Source organism: Borostomias antarcticus (assembly GCF_949987555.1).
Source record: "Borostomias antarcticus genome assembly, chromosome: 6".
Lineage (NCBI taxonomy): Eukaryota > Metazoa > Chordata > Actinopteri > Stomiiformes > Stomiidae > Borostomias > Borostomias antarcticus.
The window spans coordinates 29909351-29936358 of NC_140239.1; the positions used below are offsets into that span (position 1 = coordinate 29909351).

The window sequence follows — 27008 nt, forward strand, 5'->3', positions numbered from 1 at the left end:
TAATTGCATTTATCGTAGGAAAAGCCAATGTTCTACTACTCACCAGAACTCACAAGTGCATCTCCTTTCTAAAACAAGTGACTAAGAGCATAATCTAGTGCTGAAGGCAAAGTGCAAGAATAGCAATCTAAAATACAATAGGTGTTTAAGAAGGAGGATTGTTGTAGTACTTCTTGAAGAGATTAGTTTTAATAGCTGTGATAGCATCATGTGAAACCGAGGGCCCAGAGGACATGTTCCATTTTCAACCATTTTTTCATCATCATCATCCTCATCCCCCTCACCTCCAGCTGTAGCAGCCTCAGCTGAGGGTGGTCCGTGGTGGTCCCGGCCGGGCTCAGAACCAGGTCAGCGATGGTGTCCAGAGACCGGGCCACTCCACGCAGGGCTGCGTACAGCTGTTCCTCCGGCCTGGGGGCGGAGCCAGCCTCTACGCCAACCTGGGAGACACACCGGACCTGATTACGCTCAGGAAGCTGCGCCCGGTACGTTTCTCCCCCTGTGGGAAGCACTTGTTCTCACGCTTAAACACAACGAGGAAATACTTCACAACTTCAATTTTTGTAATATGAAAAAAAAAGGAAAACAGTAAAAAATAAAACAAAATAAAACCTATTTTGCCCTCTAGCGCATTTTGAGTACTGATGACATCAGGATGAAACCTCCAGACCGGGTCACATATCCCTCACCTCTGACCCGACCTCACGATCTCTGAGCCTCAGTCGTTTAAGGGTGGTCGTACACTTCTGTAGCTCCAGGACAGCACCGAAGCACACGCCGGTTACCTCAGTCGTCGACCCTGGGTCCTACAAACACCACAACAACAAATAAACAAACAAACAAACACATAAACAAACACATAAACAAACAAACAGCATGAATCCACAAGAGGGTTGGCATAGTATCGGGGAGAGTGGATGTGAGCTGGTTGAACGTCGGTTGGTGTGACCCCAGCGTCCAGAGGTCACCTACCGTCCGCTCCACCTCTACGTCCAGATCCTCTTCTAAAACCTTCCTGAAGGAGCGGAGTCGGTCGGAGAGATGTGCGTGTAGATGTCCCCATCTCCCATCATCCTCCTCCTCCTCCTCTTCATCGCCAGGCGGTCTGGGGATGGTGTGGGGTTTAGGGGCAGGTGAACACGAGTTGGGATACAATGTGTTTGCCTTGCGGAGTGTGTGTGTGTGTGTGTGTGTGTGTGTGTGTGTGTGCGTGTGCATGTGCATGTGCGTGTGTGTTTGCGTGTCTGTGTCAAGGTTATAATAGTTTTGCTTTTTTCATTAGTTTTTATTTTTATATCGTTTTAACTTTTTGTTTTCAATTTCAGTTTAGTTTTGACGAGTTTTAAAGCAGGTTTGCTAGTTTAGTTTAGTTTTTATTTTTTGAAAATGCTTAGATGTAGTTTAGTTTTTATTAGTTTCAGTATTAGTTTTAGTTTGTTTTCTTCTGTGCTAGCCTCGTGAGACCATCCTGATCTCACAAGCTCATGTTGTTTCACTCCGTGTGAAACAATCCATCTGGCGCACGTCAGGTTACTTCCGCCCAGAGGCACAGTGGAAAAAAATGGAGGATAGATTTCATATCCACCCAAAATACTAGGCTTTTGTATGAAATGAAAAAGACTAAAACTAAGGACATTTTCTCAATCATTTTTGTTTATTTTAGTTAGTTTTGTAAAGACACAATACAGTTTTAGTTAGTTATCGTTTTTTTGTAAAGTCTAGTTTTTATTTTTATTTCAGTTAACTAAAATGTTTTTTCACACCTAGTTTTCGTTTTTTTGTTTTCATTAACTATAATAACCTTGGTCTGTGTATAGGTACTGTATGCGTGTGTGTGCCATTGTGTGTTTATGTGTGTGCATGCGTGTGTGTGTGTGTGTGTGTGTGTGTGTGTGTGTTACCATCAACTAACTCTCACCCTAAACAAACATACTGTATGTTTGACCTGTTCTGTGTGCTGGTAGAAGTCTCTTGTGCCTGGTCAGCTTCATCTGCTGGGCTGTCGTGACTGGTAGTGATCCTGCCCAGGTCTCTCTCCTCCTGTAGGTCTCTCTCCTCCTGTATCTCTCTCTCCTCCTGTATCTCTCTCTCCTCCTGTATATCTCTCTTTTCCTGTATCTCTCTCTTATCCTGTATCTCTTTCTCCTCCTGTATATCTCTATTTTCCTGTATCTCTCTCTCCTCCTGTATATCTCTCTCCTCCTGTATCTCTCTTTTTTCCTGTATCTCTCTCTCCTCCTGTATCTCTCTCTTTTCCTGTATCTCTCTCTTCTTCTGTAGCTCTCTCTTTTCCTGTATCTCTCTCTCCTCCTGTAGCTCTCTCTTTTCCTGTATCTCTCTCTTCTCCTGTATCTCTCTCTCCTCCTGTATCTCTCTCTCCTGTATCTCTCTCCTCTCCTGTATCTCTCTCTCCTCCTGTATCTCTCTCTTTTCCTGTATCTCTCTCTTCTCCTGTATCTCTCTCTCCTCCTGTATCTCTCTCTCCTCCTGTATCTCTCTCTCCTGTATCTCTCTCTCCTCCTGTATCTCTCTCTCCTGTATCTCTCTCTCCTGTATCTCTCTCTCCTCCTGTATCTCTCTCTTCTCCTGTATCTCTCTCTCCTCCTGTATCTCTCTCTCCTGTATCTCTCTCTCCTCCTGTATCTCTCTCTTCTCCTGTATCTCTCTCCTCTCCTGTATCTCTCTCTCCTCCTGTATCTCTCTCTTTTCCTGTATCTCTCTCTTCTTCTGTATCTCTCTCTTTTCCTGTATCTCTCTCTCCTCCTGTATCTCTCTCTCCTGTATCTCTCTCTCCTCCTGTATCTCTCTCTCCTGTATCTCTCTCTCCTCCTGTATCTCTCTCTCCTCCTGTATCTCTCTCTCCTCCTGTATCTCTCTCTTCTCCTGTATCTCTCTCCTCTCCTGTATCTCTCTCTCCTCCTGTATCTCTCTCTTCTCCTGTAGCTCTCTCTTCTCCTGTAGCTCTCTCCTCTCCTGTAGCTCTCTCTCCTCCTGGAGGAAGACAAGGAACAGAGACTCACCTCAGCTGTAGCGCCCCCTACGGTTAACAAAACAATACTGTCTGGAAATCCAGACCATGCATGTATCATGTGCACTTTTATGCATTGCATTTATTTTCTTTTGACTCACTTCATTCAATGATATGGGAATTATGATTATTTATTTTATAGTACAGTGCAATTACACCTGGTTAATGATCCTAGTACTGTACTTACGTGGTGTTCCTGGGGTCCTGGTGCATCCTGGGACAGGTCCATGAGGGTCAGGGATGGACTGAACGGAGCGGTAGCGTTCTGAGGGATGACTGCTGTCTCTTCTCTGGAGGCCGGTGTGTGTGTGTGGATGGGGTGTGTGTGGATGGTGTGTGTTACACCTGTGTTAGGAGTGTGTGGGGTGGCTTTGAGCGTTTCTGTCGTCGGAACAGTTGCCTTGGTTACTGAACTAGTCCCAGATACTGATGCTGTCTCCTTGGTTACTAATCCCGTCTTCTCTGATTCTGGTCTAGTCTCCTTGGTTACTGATCCCGTCTTCTCTGATTCTGGTCTAGTCTCCTTGGTTACTAATCCAGTTCTCTCTGATTCTGGTTTAGTCTCCTTGGTTACTGATCCAGTTCTCTCTGATTCTGGTCTAGTCTCAATGGATACTGATTCGGTCTCCTTGGATACTGATCCGGTATCCTTGGTTACTGATTCAGTGTTCTTGATTCCAGACATCCCATAATTGATGAGGGACCCTGACTGTCTAGGTAAGGAAGGTGTGTCTGACAGAACAGCTTTCAAATGTGTCTCTGAGGTATCCAATACCTGTAAGGAAGAAAATATTATTATTAAAATATTGGTACAGTCAGTGTGTAACAATAATATGTTTTTATATGGGACAACAAAATGTTTGAGCAAAGAAAAAATTATCACATTCCATACTTAGAGATACCCTTAACTCCCCCCAAAACTAGGTTTGAACACCAATGTAAAGAGTTTTGTCTAGAAAGTCTATTTACCTTGGTCATGAGGAAAGGTTGAGTTTTAGCGATGTCACTATCCTGGTGACTCGGGGTGGTTGTAGTCTCTGCCGACTCCCTGGGAGTCTCATCAGGGTCCTAACACACACACACACACACGCACACACACACACACATACACACATACATACACACATACACACATACATACACACATACGCGCGCACACACACACACACACACACACACACACACACACACACACACACACACACACACACACACACACACACACAGTTAACGACAGTCACAGAGCAGCTGCTTCTGACAGGGAAGCCCTATCAAAGATCTCCAGGAAGAGTGAAACCTTAGATACGGACCTGACTCTGAATAGAAAACCCCAAACACACACTGACCTGTCATCAGGTTACCCTCCCTCTCAAAGACCAAACCTTACTACGACAACGCCTGAAATCTGATCTTAGAACAGTGGCCAAGTCATTCATGTAAATGCATCTTATAAAACAAGATGGCTTTCAGTTGTGATTTGACATTTGTCAGGGTATTAGTAAGATAAATAAATAAATGGACTGCACTTATATAGCGCTTTTCCACCTTAGCGGCACTCAAAGCGCTTTACAATGGCCTCTCATTCACCCATTCACACACACATTCACACACCAATGGCGGTAGCTGCCATGCAAGGTGCTAACCTGCTCATTGGGAGCAATTTGGGGTTAGGTGTCTTGCTCAAGGACACTTGTGGACAGTCGGAGCTGGGATTCGAACCACTGACCCTTCGATCACTGAACGACCCGCTCTACCAACTGAGCTACAGCCGCCCCAACGACCATGCGCGCGCTCTCTCTCTCTCTCTCTCTCTGTCTCTCTCTCTTTACCTCGAGCAAACTGCACGTCGTTGTGTCAGAGGACGACGAGTGAGGGCTTCCTTCGTCCTCCTCTTCCTCACGGTGACAGGGGAGACGAGGCTCCTGTTTCACAGTAGGGGGTCACGAAGGGTTAATGTGTGTTAGAGCAAATTCACCAGCCTGCGTCCTGGACAGCAGTACGGTATCTACAGTAGTAGGGATGTTCATAGTTAATCGACTATCGATTAATTGCCGATAAGAATTTACTCGAGTAAGATTTGGTTACTCAATTAATTGCTTGTTAATGGAACAGAACTTTTGGGGGGAACGAACGTTATCAACGGGAGTTGTGTGAAATGTAATCATGATTTAAGATCTGACTGCACATGAGGGCGCCACGCCATGTAGTGAAGGCTGATTGGGATGCTGGGAAATTTCAACGACACAGCGGAAGAAAGACACAAAAATGAAGCGAGCAAAGCGCGGGACGTTCTTATCAATTAATCGACTATCGTTTGTTAAAGGAGTAGTTTGTCTTTGAAATCGAGAGTTTAACATGTTTTTGAAAGATTTTTCTCGGCTACACATGAATATGGAACAAGGTAAGTCCTGCGTGCATGTCTGTGTCTCCGCCTGCTGCCATGTACAAAAAATCCTACGAACTGTCCCTTTAAGACACCCAAGGCTGACTGAATGGACCCAGAACCCCCGGGTGGTTCGTCGGACCGGGTCGTTCGGTACCTCCAGGCCAGCCATCTGCTCCCGGGTGAGCGTCTCCAGCTCCCGGAGGGGCTGCAGGAGCTGCCTGGCCCTGGGGAAGACCTCCAGGGTCTCCTCGGACCCCCCGGGGAGCTCCAGCTCCGCCTGGCAGCTCTCCATCTCCTCCACCGTCCTCCACATGGACCGGATGTTGGCCAGGATCACCTGGACGAGGAGGGAGGGTTTAAGGTTAAAGGTTAAAAGTCCCACTGATTGTCACACAGCTGAGTGTGTGGGATTTGTTCTCCGCATTTGACCCATCTCCTGGGGGAGCGGTGAGCAGCAGCGGTGCCGCGCTCGGAAATCATTTGGTGATGTAGCCCCCCAATCCCCCCCCCCCCCCCAATTCCAACCCTTGATGAGGGGGCGGGCGGGGTGGATATTTAGAGTATAATAGAGTAGATCGACATTCACACACACAGGTATAGTTGAGCATGACTTCCAGGCTAGTGTGTGTATTGTTGTATTTGTGGGTATTGTTGTATTTGTGGGTATTGTTGTGTTTACTAGTATGGTTGTGTCTTTGTTGTCATTTATTCACCTACCTGTACAGCACTTTGGTCGACTTTAGTCGTTTTAAACATGCTTTATAAATAAAGTTTGAGTTGAGTTGAGTTTGAGGTATAAGTTGGATCCGGACACTAACACACACACACACACACACACACACACACACACACACACACACACACACACACACACACACACACACACACACACACACACACACACAGTGTCGCCTCACCTGTCTGTTGCGAAGGTGTTCCTCCAGTGAGATGTCAGAAGTGTCCGGAGATGACAAGATGGCTCGTATCTTGGCCACGTTCTTCTCCATGGTCTTCACCTCTGCCTCAATAGCATCCACCTCCTGAAAAACACACAGAACACACACACATAAGCCAAAAGACACACAACAGACACACACATAAGACAAAAGACACACAACAGACACACACATAAGCCAAAAGACATACAACAGACACACACACATAAGCCAAAAGACACACAACAGACACACACATAAGCCAAAAGACACACAACAGACACACACATAAGACAAAAGACACACAACAGACACACACATAAGACAAAAGACACACAACAGACACACACATAAGCCAAACGACCGGCGGAGGAGTGGCCTATCCCCTCTTTCTACACGGCCGGCCAATCACAAAGGGGCATCTCCCATTTGCCGTGATCCAGACTCTGTAATCCCTACCGTTAATATACCACAGCATACTGGAAAACCCTGCGGCCTTCATGCAGATATTATCCTGCTTCATTCTACTACATCAGGCGGGTGACCCTCTGAATTTAGAAAGACGAACGGAGAGAGAGGTCTAACAGAACAGCAGACTGAGTACTCAAGTGGGTTTAGGCAGGTGAACCAGGAAGGTGCTCTTTAGCAGGGAGTCATAACACCATGGAAAAGAAAAAACTAAGGCATCTCTTCTGGTCCAAAATGAAAAAGCCTTTCTTATTGGGCTAGTTGTTGTGCGTCTTACGGCCGTGACGTGCAGGAGCTGTTCCAGGGGTCCGAGGACGCGGCGCTGCATGGCGCCGACCCGCTGGACCGTCTGGACCAGCCTCTCCTCCAGGGCGGCGATGTCGCACACGGACGAGATCTCCTCCAGCGAGGGGCCGAAGCCCACCAGGGTGGTCCGGATCTGCTCCGAGTCGCTCAGGACCATCTGTGGGAGAGGGTTCGTTTGTGGGCGGGGAGATGATAGTTATGATGTTATGATCTGGACTGCTAGTTATAATGTTGTTAACTGGACTGTTAGTTATAATGTTATGAACTGGACTGTTAGTTATAATGTTGTTATGAACTGGACTGTTAGTTGTAATGTTATGAACTGGACTGTTAGTTGTAATGTTATGAACTGGACTGTTAATTATAATGTTGTTATGAACTGAACTGTTAGTTGTAATGTTATGAACTGAACTGTTAGTTGTAATGTTATGAAATGGACTATTAGTTATAATGTTGTTATGAACTGGACTGTTAGTTGTAATGTTATGAACTGGACTATTAGATATAATGTTGTTATGAACTGGACTGTTAGTTGTAATGTTATGAACTGGACTGTTAGTTGTAATGTTAATGTTAACTGTTATTATGAATCGAGTCGCACAAGCGCGCGCACACAATGTCAACCAGGCTGATTACAAAACACATAAAGCTCTTTACCTGTCATGTGCAGTGTGTGTGTGTGTGTGTGTGTGTGTGTGTGGCTCTTACCTGCAGGGTGTTGGCATGGCTCTGGAGGCTCTTGGCTGTGGTGTAGGCACAGGGGGCGTTCAGCCAGGACTGGGCTTCCTCCAGCCAGCTGGTGGCGCTGTGGAGCATGTCCTCATACTCCTGGAAGCAGGCCGGGATCTGAGGTGGGACAGGGACAGAGGAAGGGGTCAGAGGGTCAATATGACTCACAGAGATACCAGCGCTGGGTTCTCCAGCTCCAGCCAGAGATACCAGCGCTGGGCTCGCTCTCTCTCTCTCTCTCTCTCTCTCTCTCTGTCTGTCTGTCTGTCTGTCTGTCTGTCTATCTACATTATCTATCTATCTATCTATCTATCTATCTATCTACAGTATATATATATCTTTCTATCTATCTATCTGTCTGTCTGTCTGTCTGTCTGTCTGTAGTATCTATCTATCTCTAAAGGATCATGGGAAGTGTAGTTCCGGACCACTGGCCTTGCTGAGGAAGGCGGTGCGCTGCTCGGCCTGCTGGGCCGTGTCCTGGTAGAGCTGCAGGGGCTGGGTCAGCTGGTCCATGAGGAGGAGCGCTTGATCCGGCCGCTCCTCCGCCGCGTCCTGCACCTCCCCCTCCAGCAGCGTCAGGCGGGAGTGCCACGCGTCCAGCTCGTCCCACACGCGCTGGACACACCAGGGATGTAAACAGTCAGTGTAGTTCACCAGCTCTGTGGCCTTGTGGTTAGAGTGTCCGCCCTGAGACTGGGAGGTCGTGAGTTCGATCCCCGCGTCATACCGAAGACTAAAAATGGTAGCCGATGCCTCCCTGCTTGGTAGTCAGCATCAAGGGTTGGATTGGGGGTGAGTCCCTGTGACATACTAGCGTCATGTCCAGGGGGGGGTATTTGTACATCAAGCTGCCTCATGCTACAGAATCAGGAGACAGGCTCCTGCCCTATGGGTCACTCGGCCCGAGAAACACTGGTTCTCAAAGGCTACTTACTTACAACTGTAGTTAATTGACTGTGGCACTTGTGACATAAAGGTTGTAGCTTTGATTCTTGTTGGAGTTATGGGGAAAATGTTGGCAAGCACTGTTCTAATTCATTAAGGTAAAGTGAAACACACTCACTCTCACACACACACACACACACACACACACACACACACACACACACACTCACTGTAAGCGTATGTTCAGCCTCAGTGAATGAGGGGCTCTTCTGCTGCAGTAGAGTCTTAACGTCCTCCAGACCAACGCCCACTTCTTCAATCTTACTGGTCAGCTTCTGAGGGCAGCTCCTCTCGAGGCCGTGATTCACCTGAACACACACACACACACACACACACACACACACACACACACACACACACGCAGACACACACACACACACACACAGACACACAGACACACACACACACACACACAAATAGGTATACATGCAGTACAAGCATAAACACTTCATATACCAGACTTAATTTGAAGTGGAATTGAGCCCATTGAACATTTTTGCCCCTCTGTCTTATCCCCTGTGATTACCTGCTCCTCCACTTCCTGTAGAGTACGAGTGACTTCCTGGAGCCGATCGTTGATCTCGGAGGGCACCTGAGCGTAGCGCGTCATGACGCCTTCAGCGATGTCCTGCAGCTTGGCCTTCTGGGAAGCCAAGTTCAGTCGTACCTCCTTTCAAAAGGCAAGTGAGAGAAAGAGAGAAAGCAGGGATAAAAAGGAGGATAGAGAGAGAGAGATGGGGAGAGAGAGAGAGAGGAACGGAGGGAAGTGGGCAATACGGAGGAAAAGAGGAGGGAAAAGAGAGAGAAAGAGGGGGTGTGACAGAGAGAGAGAGAGAGAGAGAGCAAACTCACATGAGTGTATTATAACTTAAGTCTCCTGAAGGGTCTCCATTTTGTAGTTTGTAGGTTAACGACAACTGACCCTTTCAGGAGAGCCATCCCTCCTGGGAAAAAGCCAGCTGACCTGGTTCCAAGTGATTCGTTTTCTCTCTCAAGTGGATAAGTTAAGAACTTGACTTAATTTGCTGGATGTAATGCAACCAATTAAAGTAGCTGAACCCCTGCCCACCAAGCTAAAACAAGCACACCTGAAGTAATTCACAGTAAACTGGCTAAGGATATCTGGGTTTTCTAAATGATCACAGTGCCTTTGTCCATAACCGTTTATTAGTCTAAAAATGTTCTGTAACGGTTGTTAACTGTCCTCAGTCAAGGCTTCAGTTCGTTCAAATAAAATCAGTCATGCGTCGGTACACAATGACGAGGTCTAAAAACTGAGGCCTGGAAATCTGTCCTGATGAAGGTGGCAACACCGAAACGTTGTTTAAAAAAAGATTAAAGCAGAGAAAAAGTGTGTGCGGGAGTCTAGTATTTCTCATCTAAAAACTGAGGCCAACAGAAAACACACACTCACTGTTTATGAGGTAGTAAATGAGGACACAAAACACTTTGTTGTTGTTGCTGTTTTGAAGTCAAATTCAAACTAGACCTACATGAAACACCAATAGACAAAATGGTCTAGGTCAGGGGTGGCCAACCCGCGGCTCGCGAGCCGCATGCGGCTCTTTGCCCGTCAATGTGCGGCTCCTCCATCCATCCTCCAAAAAAGTTGGCTTGCGGCTCTTCCATCCTTTCATTAAAAAATAAATTCAAACTAATCATATAGGTAGCAAATCACCTTGGTAACAAAATTATTAGGTGCGTTTACATGGACAGTTTGAATCGGTTTCAAATAGGTTTGGAAGACCAAACCGATTGAAAATATGTCATATAAACACCTCAATCCGACTGAAATGCCCCAACCCGATTGAAATCCCAATCGCTTTCAAGGAGGTAGTTTAAACCTTTTCGAAACCGTTTGGTCCGTCATGTATAGACCTGAAACGGATTGATGCTGCGTTCTGCGTTCATTCTGCGCATGCTCAAGACTTGACTAATCAAGGCACGCGCGACAGTTCCGTAATCAGCTGTTTGTAACCATCGTAACGCAATCACTCACGGCTGCGTGCGCGTTCCAAACATTTGTTTCGTTGTCGCATGTAAACATCCAACCAGTTTACTTTGTATCCCATGGATACGCTCAAGATGAAATCAGCCTGAAATCAACCAGATTGAAAAATATTTGTCATGTGAACGCACCTATTGTAAACAACATAATTTGCTTTGCGTGACGACAAAAGCTAACGTAGCCTAGGCTACTGTACACAACCAAAGAATGGCTGGAAAGAAATGCGCAGCTAAAAGAAAATATGAAGACGAACACAGGACATTTTCGTCCTCATATATATATTTTCAGCCTAACCCAGCCCAGTTCAGCCTAACCCAGCCTAACCCAGTCCAGCCTAACCCAGTCCAGCCCAGCCTAACCCAGCCCAGTCCAGTCCAGCCTAACCCAGCCCAGTCCAAAATATATTATGTCAGAAAATATCTTGTTGTATGTATTAATTTTAAATAAATTAACTTAAAATGTATATTTAATGGACAATAATGTTTTTCTTCTTATTTTAGACTGGGGTGCCTTGGGATTTTAAGTACTTATGAAGGGTGCGGTGACTGAAAAAAAGGTTGAGAAACGCTGGTATATATGGTGTGGCTCTGGGTGGTACCAGAGTAATTTTTGTGGCTCTTAGTCTCTGACTGGTTGGCCACCCCTGGTCTAGGTTATGCTGCTTGGAGTGTAGGTCATGAAAAGTCCACTCGTGACCAGGTCATAATCAAATTACAGTGACCCCATGGTATCTCTAACAGTCCAACCTGACATACAACTTAAGCACATGCATTTTAAAGGCTTTTGTGAGTTCCATAATTCCTTTAAACCAAAGCAAGCATCACAGCCAGGGGTCAAACTCAAAAATGAGTTGCCGGAGTTACAATATGAACATTTACGCTGCATTGTCTGTTGTTGTTTTGATTTGTCTGTTGTTGTTTTGATTTGTCTGTTATCGTTTCATGTCGTGTTTCTCTAAAGCCCATTGCGTTGCAATTTGCAGGAAATGTGCTATATAAATAAAGTATTGATTGATTGATACAGTCAGTCTGATAAAACAGGGGAATGTATGGACCCTCCTTTATGCTGTACTTTATGGGTGCGTTCGTAAATCCAAAGTGATTCAAAATGAAAAGGTTTGGCCGAGCGAACTGACCGTTAAATAACTCAACGCACTTGTAAATGAGGATAACCTCAATGTGTTTTTGAGTATAAATAAAGGTTTGAATGAATGAATGAATGATTTCAGAGCTCTATGATGTTGAAACCCGAGCGCTCTGGAATCAGAGCAGCTTCTCAGAGCGTGTTTACGAACGCACCTCGTTTCCTTCATCACTGGTTGGTGAGTTTACAGTACGCATGTAAACAAACACGTGACTTTAGGTAAACACGAATAAGCATTAGTAAACTATTCAATCATGTACAAGTCTTATAAACTCAAAGACTTACTCAAGTGTTAAGAAGCACAATCTAACAAAAAAAAAACACAAAATAAAAAATAACGATTCCAATTCCACATTGCGTTAATTTGTCATTATTTGTCATTTTCATCCTGATAAAATAAAATATTGCAAAGAACAATGACCAAACCAGAATGGTAACCAGGCTGACCTGTTGTTGGCGGGCGCTGGGGCGGAGCTCCAGGTCAGAGGGCAGGGTGACCAGCTGCTGCTCCACCTCTCTGATGGCCTCCTGCCAGCCCCGCCTCTCCCCCTCCTCCGCCAGCGACGCCGCCCGGACCAGCATGCACTGCTCTCTCAGGCTGCGGAGGGACAAGTCAGGGTCACCCTCTGCGTGTGAATGAACCTCACACCTCACCACGCTTAAAGACGCAATGAAATCAAAATTTACTTTTTATTCGATTTTGGATCACATGCCAAATATTTTTCAAAATGTCTGTGTCCTTGTAATCTAATTCCTGTAAAACAAAATCTCCACAGTGCTTACGCAGGCAATGCAAGAGCAAGATCAACCAATAATCTCACAACATCCACCCGTCAATCAAAGCTATCTGTCGAATCTGACTAAAGTTGTTATAAATCGCCAACTTGTCAACGTTCCAGTCAAATTCCTCTAAACGTTATGTCAACGCCCCTATAGCCTGTTTGAGTCGGAAATACGTCAAACTACGGAAGTTAGATGACGTCCGTTTCAGATGGACTTTAACACACACACACACACACACACACACACACACACACACACACACACAAAGATCTACTCTCACATCAAAGCTTTGAAATCAAGCTGAGTGACTTTACAATTATCTTCATCTGTACATGTGCAAGAGAGAGAGAGAGAGAGAGAGAGAGAGAGAGAGAGAGAGAGAGAGAGAGAGAGAGAGAGAGAGAGAGAGAGAGAGAGAAAGGATGACAGAATGGCAGAATTGAGAACTGACGGGAGTAAAATAGGTATAAGAGAAAGTGATCTAAAAAGCTGTGTAGTTAAAACACATGATGTCCTCCACCTCCTGCATCTCTCCTGCATCTCCTCCAGCTCCTGACAGACCGGCACTGGGCTGGCTGCCTCTACTGGACCGGACACACCCAGAACCTGGGCCAGTCGGAGCTCCAGGGAGGTCAGGGATCGTTGACTCTGCTCCAGCCTGGCGTGGTGCTCCTCTGCCTGGGCCAACAGCTCCTCCGGGTCCCCTGGAGTGGAGCTCACGCTGGAGCCGTCAGACAGGTCAGCCTGGAGCATGTCTAAGATGCTGCTGCACTGCTTCATCTGAGATCCCCAGAAACACACAACCGACCTCTCATCCAACACAGTCCTCACAGGAACAAATGGGTCCATGGTTTAACACATGAGCTGTGTTCGGAATCGCTCACTATTCACTATATAGTGCACTATATAGGGCATCAGCCATTTTGTTTGTAGTGTCCGAATTCTCCACGGAATTTTCGTTCCCTATATAGTCCACTATTTATTACCCACAATTCACCTTGATTTGCAGGGAACAGTGCATGTACCCTACATTTTCTCCGTTCCCTAGGTAGTTCACTACATGGTGAACCCTATATAGGGAATAGGGAGTGAGGAAACGAGGGAGCGATTCCGAACACAGCTATGGAAACGCCATCATGCATGTAGTCGTATACAATCAAACCCACGCTGATGCCGATGTCCCTCCACTCCTCTCCTTTCTGCTCAGAGCGCGCCCGCAGCAGGCTGACGCCATGCCGCAGTGACGACCAGCGCCTCCAGAGCGCCCCCAGCGCCCCGTCCGTGCCCACACCGCACCCCCGTAGCGGGCATCCGGCCTTCAGCTCCTCCAGCCTCCCCGCCAGGCCTCGCACCTCCTCCGTAAGGGCCTTCACACGGAGAGACACAACACCCAGATCTGCGCTATGACACCCAGCAAATACTTTCATCCCAGTTCAGATAAAAATACGAAGGCGACACACACACCCAACGTAAACCGACCCCTATTTTGATAATCTCCAAGTGATCTGCAGATAATCTATAGAATGCTCACACTATCCACTTCCACTCTAGTGAGGCAACAACTGGTTAAAGTGAGGGTTATTACAGGGGGGTAATATTAATGGATAATTTCCAGTAATCATGGGGTTAATTTGTGATAAGTGTGTGAATAAAGTAAAGCACTGGTTTATTTTATTTCTATTTTACCTTTACTTCAACAGGCAATAACAGGGACTTTACTGTGCTATATTACTATACTATACTCTTGTATACTATACTATACTCTTGTAATGAATCACCAGGCCAACCTACCTTCACTTGACTTTGCAGCTGAGCACACTCTGGGTCAGAGGTCACCTCCAGGGCAGCACACTCAGAGAGCCTGGCCTCACAGCTCTTCAAGAGTCGGCAGACCTCTTCATGACACTTCCTGTGCAGGCGCTGTCTGTCTGCACACCTTTGTGGGCAAATACCAAACAAAGAAAGTTATAAAATTGCCATTCAAAAGTTTTCGCTGAGAGTGAATTAAAAAGTTTTTTTTTCTGAATCCCTGCTACTCCAAATGACTCAATGCCGTATTTGGTCAAACTTTTTTCTCCTCTATGCCAGACCCCTAGTTGAGTTTGAATCATAATATTGCTAATGAAAGCTAAGGGAAAGTTACAGCTCTCCAACTCAATTTACCAGAGTGCAAAACCCGAACCTGCTATAATTTACTTGTATACCAAGAACCCCTACAGTGCCTCATTTCCTGGTACTGCACTCGCATACCTTTTTTAGACCTGAGTATTTGGGTGCACAGGAGTGGATGTAGGAGAGTAGGGGAACACTGGTGGAATTTTATTGGTGGAAACATGTCTGAGCATATTCTGACACAAGGTCTGTGCTCTGTGACCTACATAATGGTCAGGCAGCTAATCGGAGACCGAAATGTTGGCAGGACCGCGTTCAATTGCTACAGTGTTTGGATAGTGGTGGGACCAGTGCAAATACCTTGGTTACTGGCTCAGCCCCTAGATTATGATTATAGTTTATGATTACAGACTACACCATTATGTTAGCTAGATACGGATTCTATGACATTGTGTTTACTGCAAATAAAAAAGAGAAAACGTGGAATCTATGGATATAATACAAATAGCATGTATATCAACTAATATAAATACACAATTTTGATGAATGGGCCTATGAATATTCCATAATACATCAACATGGTGGTGGTGTGAATGAGAGGCCTACGGTACCTCTGCAGCGCCTCTAGTCTGAGCTGATTCTGGGCTTCTAGCATGGCCCTTCCCACCAGCATGTGACTCAGGACCCGGATGTGGAGCTGCTCCGTCAGGGGGTAAGACAGGCAGCAGGAGGCTGGCTGGGGTACCACTTCCAGGAGATGGGAGATATGCGCCTGGAGTCTCTCCTCAAAGGAAGCTAGCGCGCGCTGGGTGTGCTGTCGCTCCTCGGCGCAGTCTAAAAACCCACCCAGAGGTGACAGGAAGGCGGTCTCGGCGTCGTGAAGGAAGGCTGCGGCCCCTTGCGCGGCCCAGTGGTAATCCTTCAGAGCTTCCCGGGCCTGGGACAAACCCTCCTACAGAACACATCTTACACTGAATGCATCGAAGGGTGTCATGTGTGTGCAATGCATGTTATAGCAGTCAAATGTGATCGGTCAAAGTGTGTAATAAAACAAGTTACCATGCGTTTGTGGCACTCTTTCATGGCTGCATCCCTCAGGGCGAACAGTTCCCCAAACTTCCTCATGTCAACCCTTGCCCTCTGTCCCAAAATTTCCAACATCCTCATTCCGGACTCCAGGTTCCTCCAAATTACCAAGCACCCCCGTAGATGGCTATCTATCGCCCTTTCATCTGGGTCCACTGGCTCTGCTCCCACTACCGTCTGCCTTGTCTGCTGGAGAAGGTTCATCATGGCAGGAAATTCATTGTGGAAGCAGAGACCTTCTAGAAGCTTCTCCTCCAGGCTTTTGATGTCATTGGTGATGGCGAGTTCCCAGGAGACCAGGTCCTCCATGGCCTGGTGGATCTTCTGTCTCTCTGAAGTAATCTGGGATGGGTACAAGTCCTGAGATATGGCCTCCAGCTGGTCTGCGGCCTCTTGGCATTTTGCCTTCACCAGAGAAAGTTCCACCAGGAGAGCCTGGCATAGCCTGAACCTCTCACCCACACTGACGCTCCTGTCTTTGGAAACTTTGATTCGTCCCTCCACCGCATCCCTGGCGCCCTCCATGTGTTGCCTGAGGCTCAGGTACTTCCCGTGCTCCATGGCGTGGCCGTCAAGAGATTTTATATTTTCCTGCAGTTCAGCAATGGTGCACAAGAGGGCGCCTCTCTGGTCCTCCTGGCAATGCTGGAGTTCCTGTATATCACACTGGTGTTCCAGGAGCATGTGCATCAAGTGCTCAGTGGTCGAGAGGGTGTCTTCGGTCACCGGGAACGTCTGCCTCTCCAGATCAACCGCTATCTGTCTCAAGCTCTTCTGGACATTGGCCAGCTCCTCAGCTGAAGAGCGCTGGACATGAAGAAGCTCTTCAAGCTCCCAGATGGTGACCTTCTCACAGGCCAGCATTCCGTCCAGCTCTAGCCGAAGGCCCATGACCTTGTTGATCAGGTAATGGCTCTCTGCCGGACTCAACTCCGGAGCCATCTCTTTGGTTTTCTCCAGGAAGGTATCGGCGAAGGACAGTTGTCTTTCCACATCCTTCATGGTAGATTGGTGGGATTTGAGCTTCCTTTCCAACTCTGGCAATGTGGCTGCTACTCCATCCTCTACATCTGTGGAAAGTTCTCTTTCAATGTGTGCACCCGCTAGCCAGGCATCCATTTTTGTGATCTGGGCTAATAGCTTCTCCCTTCCCTGCAGGGAATACTCCATTTCCTTTAGAGTGCAAGCAGAGCTGTCAGTGATGGCTTTATAGAGTTTCTCCAGGGTGTTCAGTGTGATCAGCACTTTGTCAATATCCCCCTTGTCAAGGTCTGAGGTTAGTGCTCTCATGTCTCCTATTTCTGAGTGCACCTTAAACTGCATGGACACAATGTCTGATTGCAGTTTCCTCATCCTGGTAATTTGTGTACGGGCTTCTTCAGGGAAGAGGCCCAGCCTTCTCCCTAACGTGATATGGTTCTCAGCCTGTTTTGCCCAGGTGACCCATTCCTGTATCTGCTTGGTGATTTTATCTAGAGAGGAGTTGACAATGTTAGGGGGCTGCACATCAAGCTGCTTCTGATTGAGATCGAACAATGACTTCAAACCAAGAAAGACATTGTTAATCTTCTCCTTCTCTTTTTGTCCTAGCGCAAATTGGGAGAGATCTTCCAATAAACCCAGCAGGTGTAAGTATTGCTGGTTAAACGCTTTTAGGTCGACAACCTTTAGGATCAATTCTAAAACTCGGTGGCTGTCTTGCTGCGATTGAAAGGACTGCATGAGAGAGCTGGACATCTGAAGAGCTTCAAGCCTGATATGCAGCTGCTTCGCCTCCTGTAGAAGGCTGTCCGTCTGAGAGGAGGAAACCAAGGCGTGCCACATGGTCCTGTTGCAGGTCCCTTCTACGAACCTCCACTCGTCGTGAAGATCCCTGAGATCAGGGAGGAGAGCCCCGGAGACCTCGGCCTCGCTCAGGTGGGCCGACACCTGGCTACACAAGTGGAGCAGCTCCCTGATCACGGCTTTCTGCTGCTTCATGGCAAACAGGAGGGTGCGGAGTTTTTCAACTTGAAGGTCGCTGCTTCCCAAAGCGTCCCTGCCACATCCCCAAGAACAGAGGGAGATTGTGAAAGAACCATAAAATAACATGTTAAGTAAGCAGTTACCCGCAAAGGTTGTTATAACTTCACAACTGTGCAGTAGTACGGATCAGTCGGCTGGTTCACTTACAAGCTGTAGTCCGCCACCTCAGCTGCTAGTGCGTCCAGGCTGTCTCGCATCAACTGCATCTGCTCGTGATACTGAGTGACCAGGCGGAGTTGAGCCTCTTTGACCTGTACTGTGGCGGAAGCTTCCAGCATGGCGACTCTCCACCGCCCCTCCATGGCCTCCGGGCCACAAGTCTCTTTGGCGCCAGCGCCATTTATCGCAGCCACCTGCTCCAGCACCGAGCCTCGGCAGACCTGCAATGCAGACCGCCAGAAAGACCGCCGCCCTCAGTCAGAGTACCAGGGATCTCAGTCCTTTCTTGGAACAACTAAAATTCAAGGTAAATAAAAACAAAAAAAACGAGTCTCTCACCTCAGCCTCCTGTAGTTGCCGGGCCATGGCTGTAGGGTCAAGCTGGGCCGGCTGGTACCGGCACCCTAGAACCCTGAGGACCGTCTGGCGCAGCCGGGTCTGTGGTTCTCTGGGTGAGGGCGCCAGGTACCAAGTCGGATCAACATGCGGAGCTCCCTTGGACACAAAGAAGAAAAACTGAATTACAAATTAACCCTTCGTAAAAAAAAAGAGGTGCTTGACATACATTACATACATAAATGTTATTATGTACTGTATGTAATGTATGATATTGAAGGTACAATCAGGGACACATTCACTTTTTCCAGTGGTAATTCAGCCTAGTGGCATATCTATAAAACAATCGGATACACTTGCAAATCATACGCCCTCAAATGATAACTCAATGACAGAGGTCATAGCTGGACATGATGGTTACAGATTGCATCCAAAAAGAAGATGTGCTAGAGTCACTGAGAGTTTCCAGAGCCCCAGAGGAAATCCCATAATCTGATGGACTCCTTCCTGTGCTGCTTCCTGCCACAGGCATCTTGGGAATACCCTATCGTCAAGCCCAGGCAACTTCAAATCAAGTCAGTGATCCATGCAGTTCACTGGACTGTTTACATACTTTGTGGATAAAAACATATTTAGCTTACCGATTTACCCATGTGAGAGCAAAGGCAACATCAGAATTAGTGGTTATAATGTGAAAAAATGGATTCAAGTGTGATGATAAGTCAGTCCTGAGACGTTGAGCTTCATGTCATGTCACATGTTCGGGACTGAACTGTTATCCAAAAGAGAAACATTCTCCACAGCTTTAACATTACAAAGCCTCTCGCTAGACCCCGTTCCATACTGTAACCTATATCCTGGCGGGTACGTATAGTATACCTCTACTCACCTTAGTGATGGCACTCCCCTCCACAAACCCCCGCGCCTCAGAAAGGATTCCCTGCATGGTGGACATGCTGCGAGGGGAATCCCCGGACGCCAGCCCCCCGACCGCAGCCTCCATTCCCCCAACGTCGCCCGTCAGCCCCCGAGTCAGAACCAGAGCGCTCCCCTCGGCCCTGCTCCCGTCCAGGGGCTGTGGAAACATCTGGAAGCAACGAGGCGCTGTCACATCGCTGCTCATATCTCGTGTTTAACCTAGATAATAACAAACCTGGTTGTTTTTTCTCCCTCCCTCTCAGCGAAAGATTGCAGTGTTTACCCGGCCCGGCGAGTCCGTGCAGCTATTAAAGCAAGAATGCAACTGGCTAAGCAGCTAGTTCTACCCTGAGGGAGAAGGGCCCCGTTCCAATACTTTGAAGATGCATTCTCTCCTACTCTCCTAGCGAACACTACTGTAGGTAAAGGAGGATAAGGAAGGATGCATTTTAAGAAGAATAGAATGGGTCACAGCCAAAGGTGTGTCGAGGCAGGCATGGCCTGGGGACACGAAAACAGTGGGAACTGGTTTGAGGAGACTGCAGACTACGGCCGACATGTGACATGAAATTATGCAAAGTAACGTAAAGAATAAAGGTTTATTTAATATGTAGTTAAATATAATTAACCCTCCACCATGTCATGTCTATAGTGAATAGGCAAACGAAAGACTAATGAGTTTAATGAGTACAGGTTTGTGAATTGGGTCTTGGCAAGGAAACATGTCTAGGGGGAGCAAATTCCTCTGGAAAGAAAAATATAGTAGCATGAAAAAGCATTTTCTACAATTTGACGTTGAGATTACTTGTGACCTTCAAATGTCAAACTGTGCGATGCCCATTATAACACCAAATGCATTGCAGAATAATAGCCTAGCTCTTCAAGTAGGATCTTGAATGATGGAGAAAAAAAAAAAACAGAGCCTGGAAATGTCAAATATCCTTGGGAGAAGACTAAGTGACTGCTCTCACTGACACTCCTAAAAAACTCCTCGAGGCAGGAGAAGAGAATGTCTTTTCTACTTTTGATAACTACCTGGTCTTGGTACACAGATCGAAGAGGCGCAGCAAATGAGCTGTAAATGTCAGACAAGTGCAGACTGATGTCTGAGTGTGGGTGATGCTCAGTGAAATCAAATGAACTTCACCTTAAAGGTGTCAGACACGTCAGAGAACTAACGTCCACTGTGTCGGGGCAAAAAGAACTTTTCGCAAATTTGCATTTGAGCGCTCTGCTCACGGGCAACTACTGTGTACGTTCTGTGCCTGTGTGAGAATAAATACCATACTGTACTAGTTGTAGTCTGTATCATCAAAAAGGTAATGAAGTACTTGTTGGGTTGTCAACCTCTGTTTCTTACTGTTTTTAATCAAATGTTATTTTGTAGGGTAACGGATTTGGGACTAGATCTCAGCACCTTGAAAAAGAGGGGATTCAGAACCACGTCTGGCTCGACAGAGCTTCTTTTACGTATCAAAACGATGACATTTTGTAGGTCAGTCAAACGAAACATGTATAGAGAGGAGGTGTATAAGCAGAGCAACTTTTGTTTGATCAACCAATCTCCCAGCTTTCAAAAGAAACGCTTGGAGGTTTCAGAATCAGCTTCATCAGGAGTGAGACTCAATTTCTGCTGCGAGCAGTGCGCGGCCTAGCCGGGATAGCCAATTCTCTGTTCAGCAGCTAGCGACGGTTAGCCTACTGGAATTTATTTGTCACGTGATCTCTGAATCCATATATTTAGGTTAGGGTTAGGTTAATTCCTGCCCCTAGTATATTAGGCTATAGAGCTGTTACTGTAGCCTACATGTTACAGTTTATAGGCCCTATTTCTGTTCTTTCAAGTAACCTGCTGTAATGTGTTTCAATACTAGGAGTAACAGGCTACTGCAGGTCACTCCCGTAACGTCTGTAACAGCCAAGCACTTGTATCTCTTAATCGACGTGCCCGCTCGCTCTGACGTAGATTCAACATGCTCGGTGCTCGTCCGGAAAATCCTCTGACGTAGCCAACGGTGCAGAACACATCACAAGAACTCAGGTCACTGAGAGATAGGGTAGAGGAGGGAGGGAAGGAAGAAAGAAAGAAAGAAAGAAAGAAAGAAAGAAAGAAAGAAAGAAAGAAAGAAAGAAAGAAAGAAAGAAAGAAAGAAAGAAAGAAAGAAAGAAAGAAAGAAAGAAAGAAAGAAAGATAAAAGTGAGGGGGCTCAGGACAAAAAAAAAATCCCCAACCTGTTCCTGTTCCTGTGAGGGTGTCTCACTCCTGCCCTCCCTGGAGTCTGGGGCTGCAGATTCCCTCAGTGGGACAGAAGACTCTGCTGCATCACCTCCGTCAGTCTGGGGCCTGCTGCTAGACCGGAGCTGGTCTGAGACACGTCGGTGGCACGTCTGGTCTGTGGTCTGTGAAAGCATGGCGTCAGTCCGGCCTGTGGGAGCATGGTCTGTAGTTGTTGCCTTTCTGATGTCTGGGGACAACGTCTGTCCCAGTTCAGCAGACTCTGGTTCAGTGATCCCCGATTCAGAATGAGGACCGATCTTTAATTCAGCGGATGTTACCCCCGGGGCTGTCAATTCAAGGATCTTGGAACTTTTCCCTTTTATTTTGGGGCCCTTGGGTGCATCACTCTTTGTTTTTGATCCCATCACCTCTGTGTTCTTTGACACCGAGGGGGCTTGCAATGGGGGACTCATCAACTGAGACTCGTCAAGGCGTTTTGACTCCGTTCCCTTCAATTCCAAGAGGCTCTTCGACTTGGCTCTCTCCGTTTCACTCTCGTTCGGCTTGGTGCCCTCTGCTTTAGGATGCTTCCTGTTCCTGCTCTTTGACTTGGTGGGCTGCATGGTTTTATTCTCTGTGGTTCTCTTGGTAGACATGTGAGTGCGGTCACCCTTTATATAAGGCAACTCCGAGTCTTGTGAGGTGAATGTATCCGGGCCACTTCCTCCCGAGGGCTGCGTGGCCCGAATACCCTGAGACTCAGATTGAGGCACCTCCATGTCTAACATGATTGTAAACACTTTCTTAGCGCCACTGGACTCCTCTCGGTGTTGAGTATCAGTCTGTGACGGACATTTCTTAATTGGTTGTACGTTTGTGTCTGATTGCAATTCCTCCGCTGGGTGTGTTTGTGTATGTGACCCCTCACACACACGTCTGAGATGTGTTCCAACCTCTGACTGTACCTCTGTCCTCAGCTCCACGAAGCTATGGGGCTCAGACTCCTGGTTAGTAGAGGAAGGAGGTCCTTCCTGATGGAGAGTTTTGTCAGTGCGGTTAGCATCTAAATCTGTAACCGGGATGATGGTGACTACTTTCAGGGGCGACTCTTGTTCGGTCTGAGTACCACTACTGGGCATCGTGTCTGTGAATCGTTCACTGACTTCCCCCATCAGAGGGTCTAGAGTACAGCCATCATGGTTCTCTGGCTGGTTGACAGTGGCTATTTTTTGGGGAGGTTTGGTTGTGTCTCCGTGACTTGGCTCCGTTTGGCGGGACGTTGTCCCCCCACGTTGGATGCTGGTCTTGGTCTTTGGAGGGAGAGTGGCTAGGATATCAGAGCCGGCGATTTGAGTTTGGTTTGAGGTATCTCCCTTGTGCGTCCGTGTTTGACTCCGCCCGTCAGCCACGTCTGTGGCCGATCTCTCTTTTTGCCAGGTGTTCTGGGAAATGCGGTCCACGTCCCGTTTTTTGGCTTTAGCTCTCTTTCGCTGGTCTTTCGTTTTCCTGGTAGGTTTTTCACCAGTGTCTCCTGATCCTCCAGAGTGGACTCTGTTGCTTTGCGTTCGTGTCTCTGTGTCTCTTTCTGGATGTTTCCCGGGCTCCGGGCCTGACGCATGAGCCGACTCAATCCCTTCCATGCTAACTGTCTCAACAGGTTGTGGTAAAAGGGGTCCTTTACTGCTCACGGGGCCTTCGTCAGGTGTGACGCCCGCTCTCTTCTGGTCTGAGTCCACCTCTTCACTGCCATCAGCCATCTACAATAAAATCAACAATCATTATGGCCTCATGGTATGAAAATATATACACCTGCCACAGTATTGTATATTTATATACAAATCTTTTTTTTATTAAAGTGACCAATAAATAAGAAGCAACATAAATCTTACAATCTGACATCGTTATGATTCGATAGTAGCTGATTGAGTTTTATGACTGGATGCTGGTAGCTCACCTGGGATAGGGATGTGAGCAGAGTTTCACTGTTGCTGAGGACGTTTGAGCTGTTTTTCACCAGCTTCTTTGAGCGCTTCTTCCCAAGGCAGCTGTGTAGGAAGGCTGGCTGTGAGAGAGCCTCTCGTAGAGTTTTTTGGAGTCGCAACCCTGCGTTCAGTGTGGCCTGTAGAGGAGGAATACCAGAGCCCCTTCAGATCACCTATTTTCAACATGTTTACTTCATCACCAGACAAAGATATACAAGTGCATAGAGGCTGATTACTAATGAATATTCAATCAATCAATCAATCAATCAATCAATCAATCAAGCAATCAACCAATCAACCAATCAACCAATCAACCAATCAATGAATCAATCGATAAATCAATCAATCAATTAACCAATCGATCAATTAACCAATAAATCAATCAATCAACCAACCAACCAATCAATGTTAACTAATGTATAAATCGATCAATGTATTAAGCCAAGCTGAATGAAGGCTGCAACATGAATTGCTTAGGAAACCAAAAGCTGTTATGTTCTATCAAACATTCTGTTCAAAACTCAATGTTCTACAAAAACATGTTTATTAACAAATTCCAAAATGAGAGTGCTCTTAATGGCTCAAGAGTGATCCCAGGTGTGCTTGTGACATTTCTATAATAGCTTGGCTGGGAAATGCCCCTGCAAAGCTGTATTACTGCAGCAGTGAAAAGAAGAGGACCAATATAACTCTGGTATTCCTGTATTTTTTTAAATTTATTATTTTGTATTTTATTATTTAGTTTGAAATGTCCTTTTTTGCATTTCATTTTATATGACCTTTTATGTGTTGCACTTTGTCTTGATGCTTTTAATGTCTCACGTAAATCACTTTGAATTGCCTTGTTGCTGAAATGTGCTCTACAAATAAACTTGCCTTGCCTGGTATTAACTCAAAATGGGGAATTATATTATCTGCATTGCCAGACTTCCCTGGAAACAGTATTTCCATGCTGGCTAGAAATACGGGATGTGTTGACCGATGGATGCACGCACGGATGGGGAGATGAACAGATGAAAGAACACAAGAACGGATAGATAGTTGTTTTAGCGAAGCGGTGTTTACCTGGGTGGAATCTCGGGGTTGTGACTGGGCCTCTTGGCTCCAGCGCTGCAGCTGGCCCGCAGTCTTTCTCACGCTGGCGGCTGTGTGGTCAGCCAAGCCCTGCTGCCTTTCACACAAGCATGGCCTCAGACTACGAACAGAGCAAGAGAGGAGTAGGGGTGAGGGAGCAGGAGAGAGGAGGAGAGATTACGAGAGATGAGGAGAGAGGAGAAGAGAGGAGGACAGATGAGGAGAGAAGAGGAGATGAGGAGAGAGGAGAGAGGAAAGAGGAGGAGAGATGAGGAGAGAGGAGAAGAGAGGAGGAGAGATGAGGAGAGAATAGGAGAGATGAGGAGAGAGGAGAGGAAAGGGGAGGAGAGATGAGGAGAGAATAGGAGAGATGAGGAGATGAGGAGAGATGAGGAGAGAGGAGGAAAACATTTCAATACTGTATCAAATCAAATCAAACTTTATTTGTACAGCGCCTTTCATACACAGAGGAAACACAATGTGCTTTAGCTGTAACAGTACCGTACATACTGTACTGTACTTGTACCACTTCAAACACTGGGAGCTGTGAGGCACAGAACATACCTGTCAAGGTTTTTGGCAACTGCATCCACAGCCAGAATCACATCCTCTGGAAGCCCTTCTGCAGTTCGAAGGTCATGAATTCTTGCTGCAAGCTCTGTCAAGCTCTGTTCACAGTCCTGAGGTAAACAGTCTTCATGAGTGAGTGAGTCATCATGACTAAGGTCTGCGTTCGGTTTGGCAGGGTTGCTTTTATAATAATGACCAGCTACTTTATTCATATATATATATATATATATATATATATATATATATTATTATTATTTTTATTACTTTTTTTAAGTAGATATATTAAAATTATATCATATATATATATATATATATATTTTTTTTTAAGTATATACTTTTTGGTAACCTTTAAAAAGTATCAGCTTTTTGTTTACCTTCAGGCTGTTCCAGCGCTGCTCTAGTTGAATGAGATCAACGAGCCCCTGGGGGATTTCCCTCTGGCTGGCCAGACGCTCAGACAAGCCCTGCAGCGCCACCTGCAGGCTGGACACCTGTTCCTTGAACTGCAGGTCTCTCTGAGCCGTCTCCTCCAGCTGGACCATCCTCTCCCTGATGCAGCTCTCCAGCGCCCTCTCTAGCGCCTCCTTATGGTCACCGAGGTCTTTGACCTGCGGCGACAGAAAGGCCTGACCCTCGTCTGTGCAGCTGCTCAACAGGAAGTCCTTTAGAGACACCAGCTCCAGGAGTTCCTTCTCCATGCTTCTCACTTCCTGTAGCAAAGCCTGCTGGGGCACATTCAAATTCAGTTTTCAAATTTCAAAATTTCTCGTTAAATCTTTGTATCAATTGGGCTTTTGGATCTACAGGTGTGTGTTTGTGTGTGTGTGTGTGTGTGTGTGTGTGTGTGTGTGTGTCTGTGTGTGTGTGTTTGTGAGAGAGAGAGAGAGAGAGAGAGAGAGAGAGAGAGAGAGAGAGAGAATGAGAGAGAGAGAGAGAAAGAGGGAAACAGAGAGGGAGAGGGATACAGAGACAGAGTGAGTGAGTGAGTGAGTGAGTGAGTGAGTGAGTGAGTGAGTGAGTGAGTGAGTGAGTGAGTGAGTGAGTGAGTGAGTGAGTGAGTGAGTGAGTGAGTGTGCATGCGTGCGTGCGTGCGTGCGTGCGTGCGTGCGCATGGGCAAGTGTGTGTGTGTGTGTGTGTGTGTGTGTGTGTCCTGACACACATCCTGGTGCATCTCACCTCCTGGGCCACTACATCAGCATTCAGTTGATTCAGGTCTGCCGTCTGGTCTTTAAATCCTGCCATCCTCTCCTGGAAGGAGTCTAGAGCGTGGCGGCAATCCTGTACTAACTGGACACACCTCTTCTCTCTACACACACCGTCCTCAAGGCTTAAACACAGCCCCTGGTTAAGGGGAAAGTGATTAAGTGATTAAGTGGATTGTGAAGCTTCAAGTCAGAAACAAAAACATTCAGCTTCAGTCTACCTACATTGAGCTCTTTGACCAGCGAGGGCTGGCAGTCCTCCAGCGCGGCCCAGGAAGGGTCTTCCCAGATGCGGTCCTTGGTGCGGCGGGCCAGCTCCTTCCTCTGGGCTCGCAGGGCGGAGAAGGTCGGCCCCAAAGCTTCGGTCTGGTCCAGCAGACCCTGGGCCTGGAGGGCAGTCTGCCCTCGTTGAGCTGCTCCTGGCCAGGGGAAGCGCAGAGCAAGCTGGGCTGTCTGGTGCTGGAGCTCCTCGGCCAGGGAGCGCGCCTGCTGCCTTTGAGACAGGAAGGACGGGAGCTCAGACTCTGACTGCACGAGACTGGAAAAGAGGGAACAAGAGATTGGAGGAAGACTTGATTCAAACGATAGGAA

The 27008-nt window shown here is 46.9% G+C and overlaps 1 protein-coding gene across 1 annotated transcript in view; it reads right to left on the bottom strand.

Annotated features, from left to right (window-relative positions):
* Positions 1-27008, bottom strand: part of LOC311310618 (nesprin-2-like) — a gene marked incomplete at its 5' end in the record, with an annotated part of 259823 nt that overhangs the window by 197813 nt on the left and 35002 nt on the right. The window contains 27 exon segments of the mRNA XM_084440128.1: positions 285-440; positions 690-806; positions 973-1105; positions 4874-4950; positions 5569-5751; positions 6332-6454; positions 7095-7280; positions 7832-7969; positions 8288-8470; positions 8971-9108; positions 9327-9470; positions 12399-12549; positions 13255-13514; positions 13901-14101; positions 14526-14670; positions 15458-15798; positions 15906-17970; positions 18105-18337; positions 18456-18611; positions 19342-19539; positions 22017-22232; positions 23277-23345; positions 23543-23707; positions 24636-24765; positions 25209-25324; positions 25589-25936; positions 26643-26945. Coding sequence (XP_084296254.1) covers positions 285-440; positions 690-806; positions 973-1105; positions 4874-4950; positions 5569-5751; positions 6332-6454; positions 7095-7280; positions 7832-7969; positions 8288-8470; positions 8971-9108; positions 9327-9470; positions 12399-12549; positions 13255-13514; positions 13901-14101; positions 14526-14670; positions 15458-15798; positions 15906-17970; positions 18105-18337; positions 18456-18611; positions 19342-19539; positions 22017-22232; positions 23277-23345; positions 23543-23707; positions 24636-24765; positions 25209-25324; positions 25589-25936; positions 26643-26945 — 6675 coding nt within the window.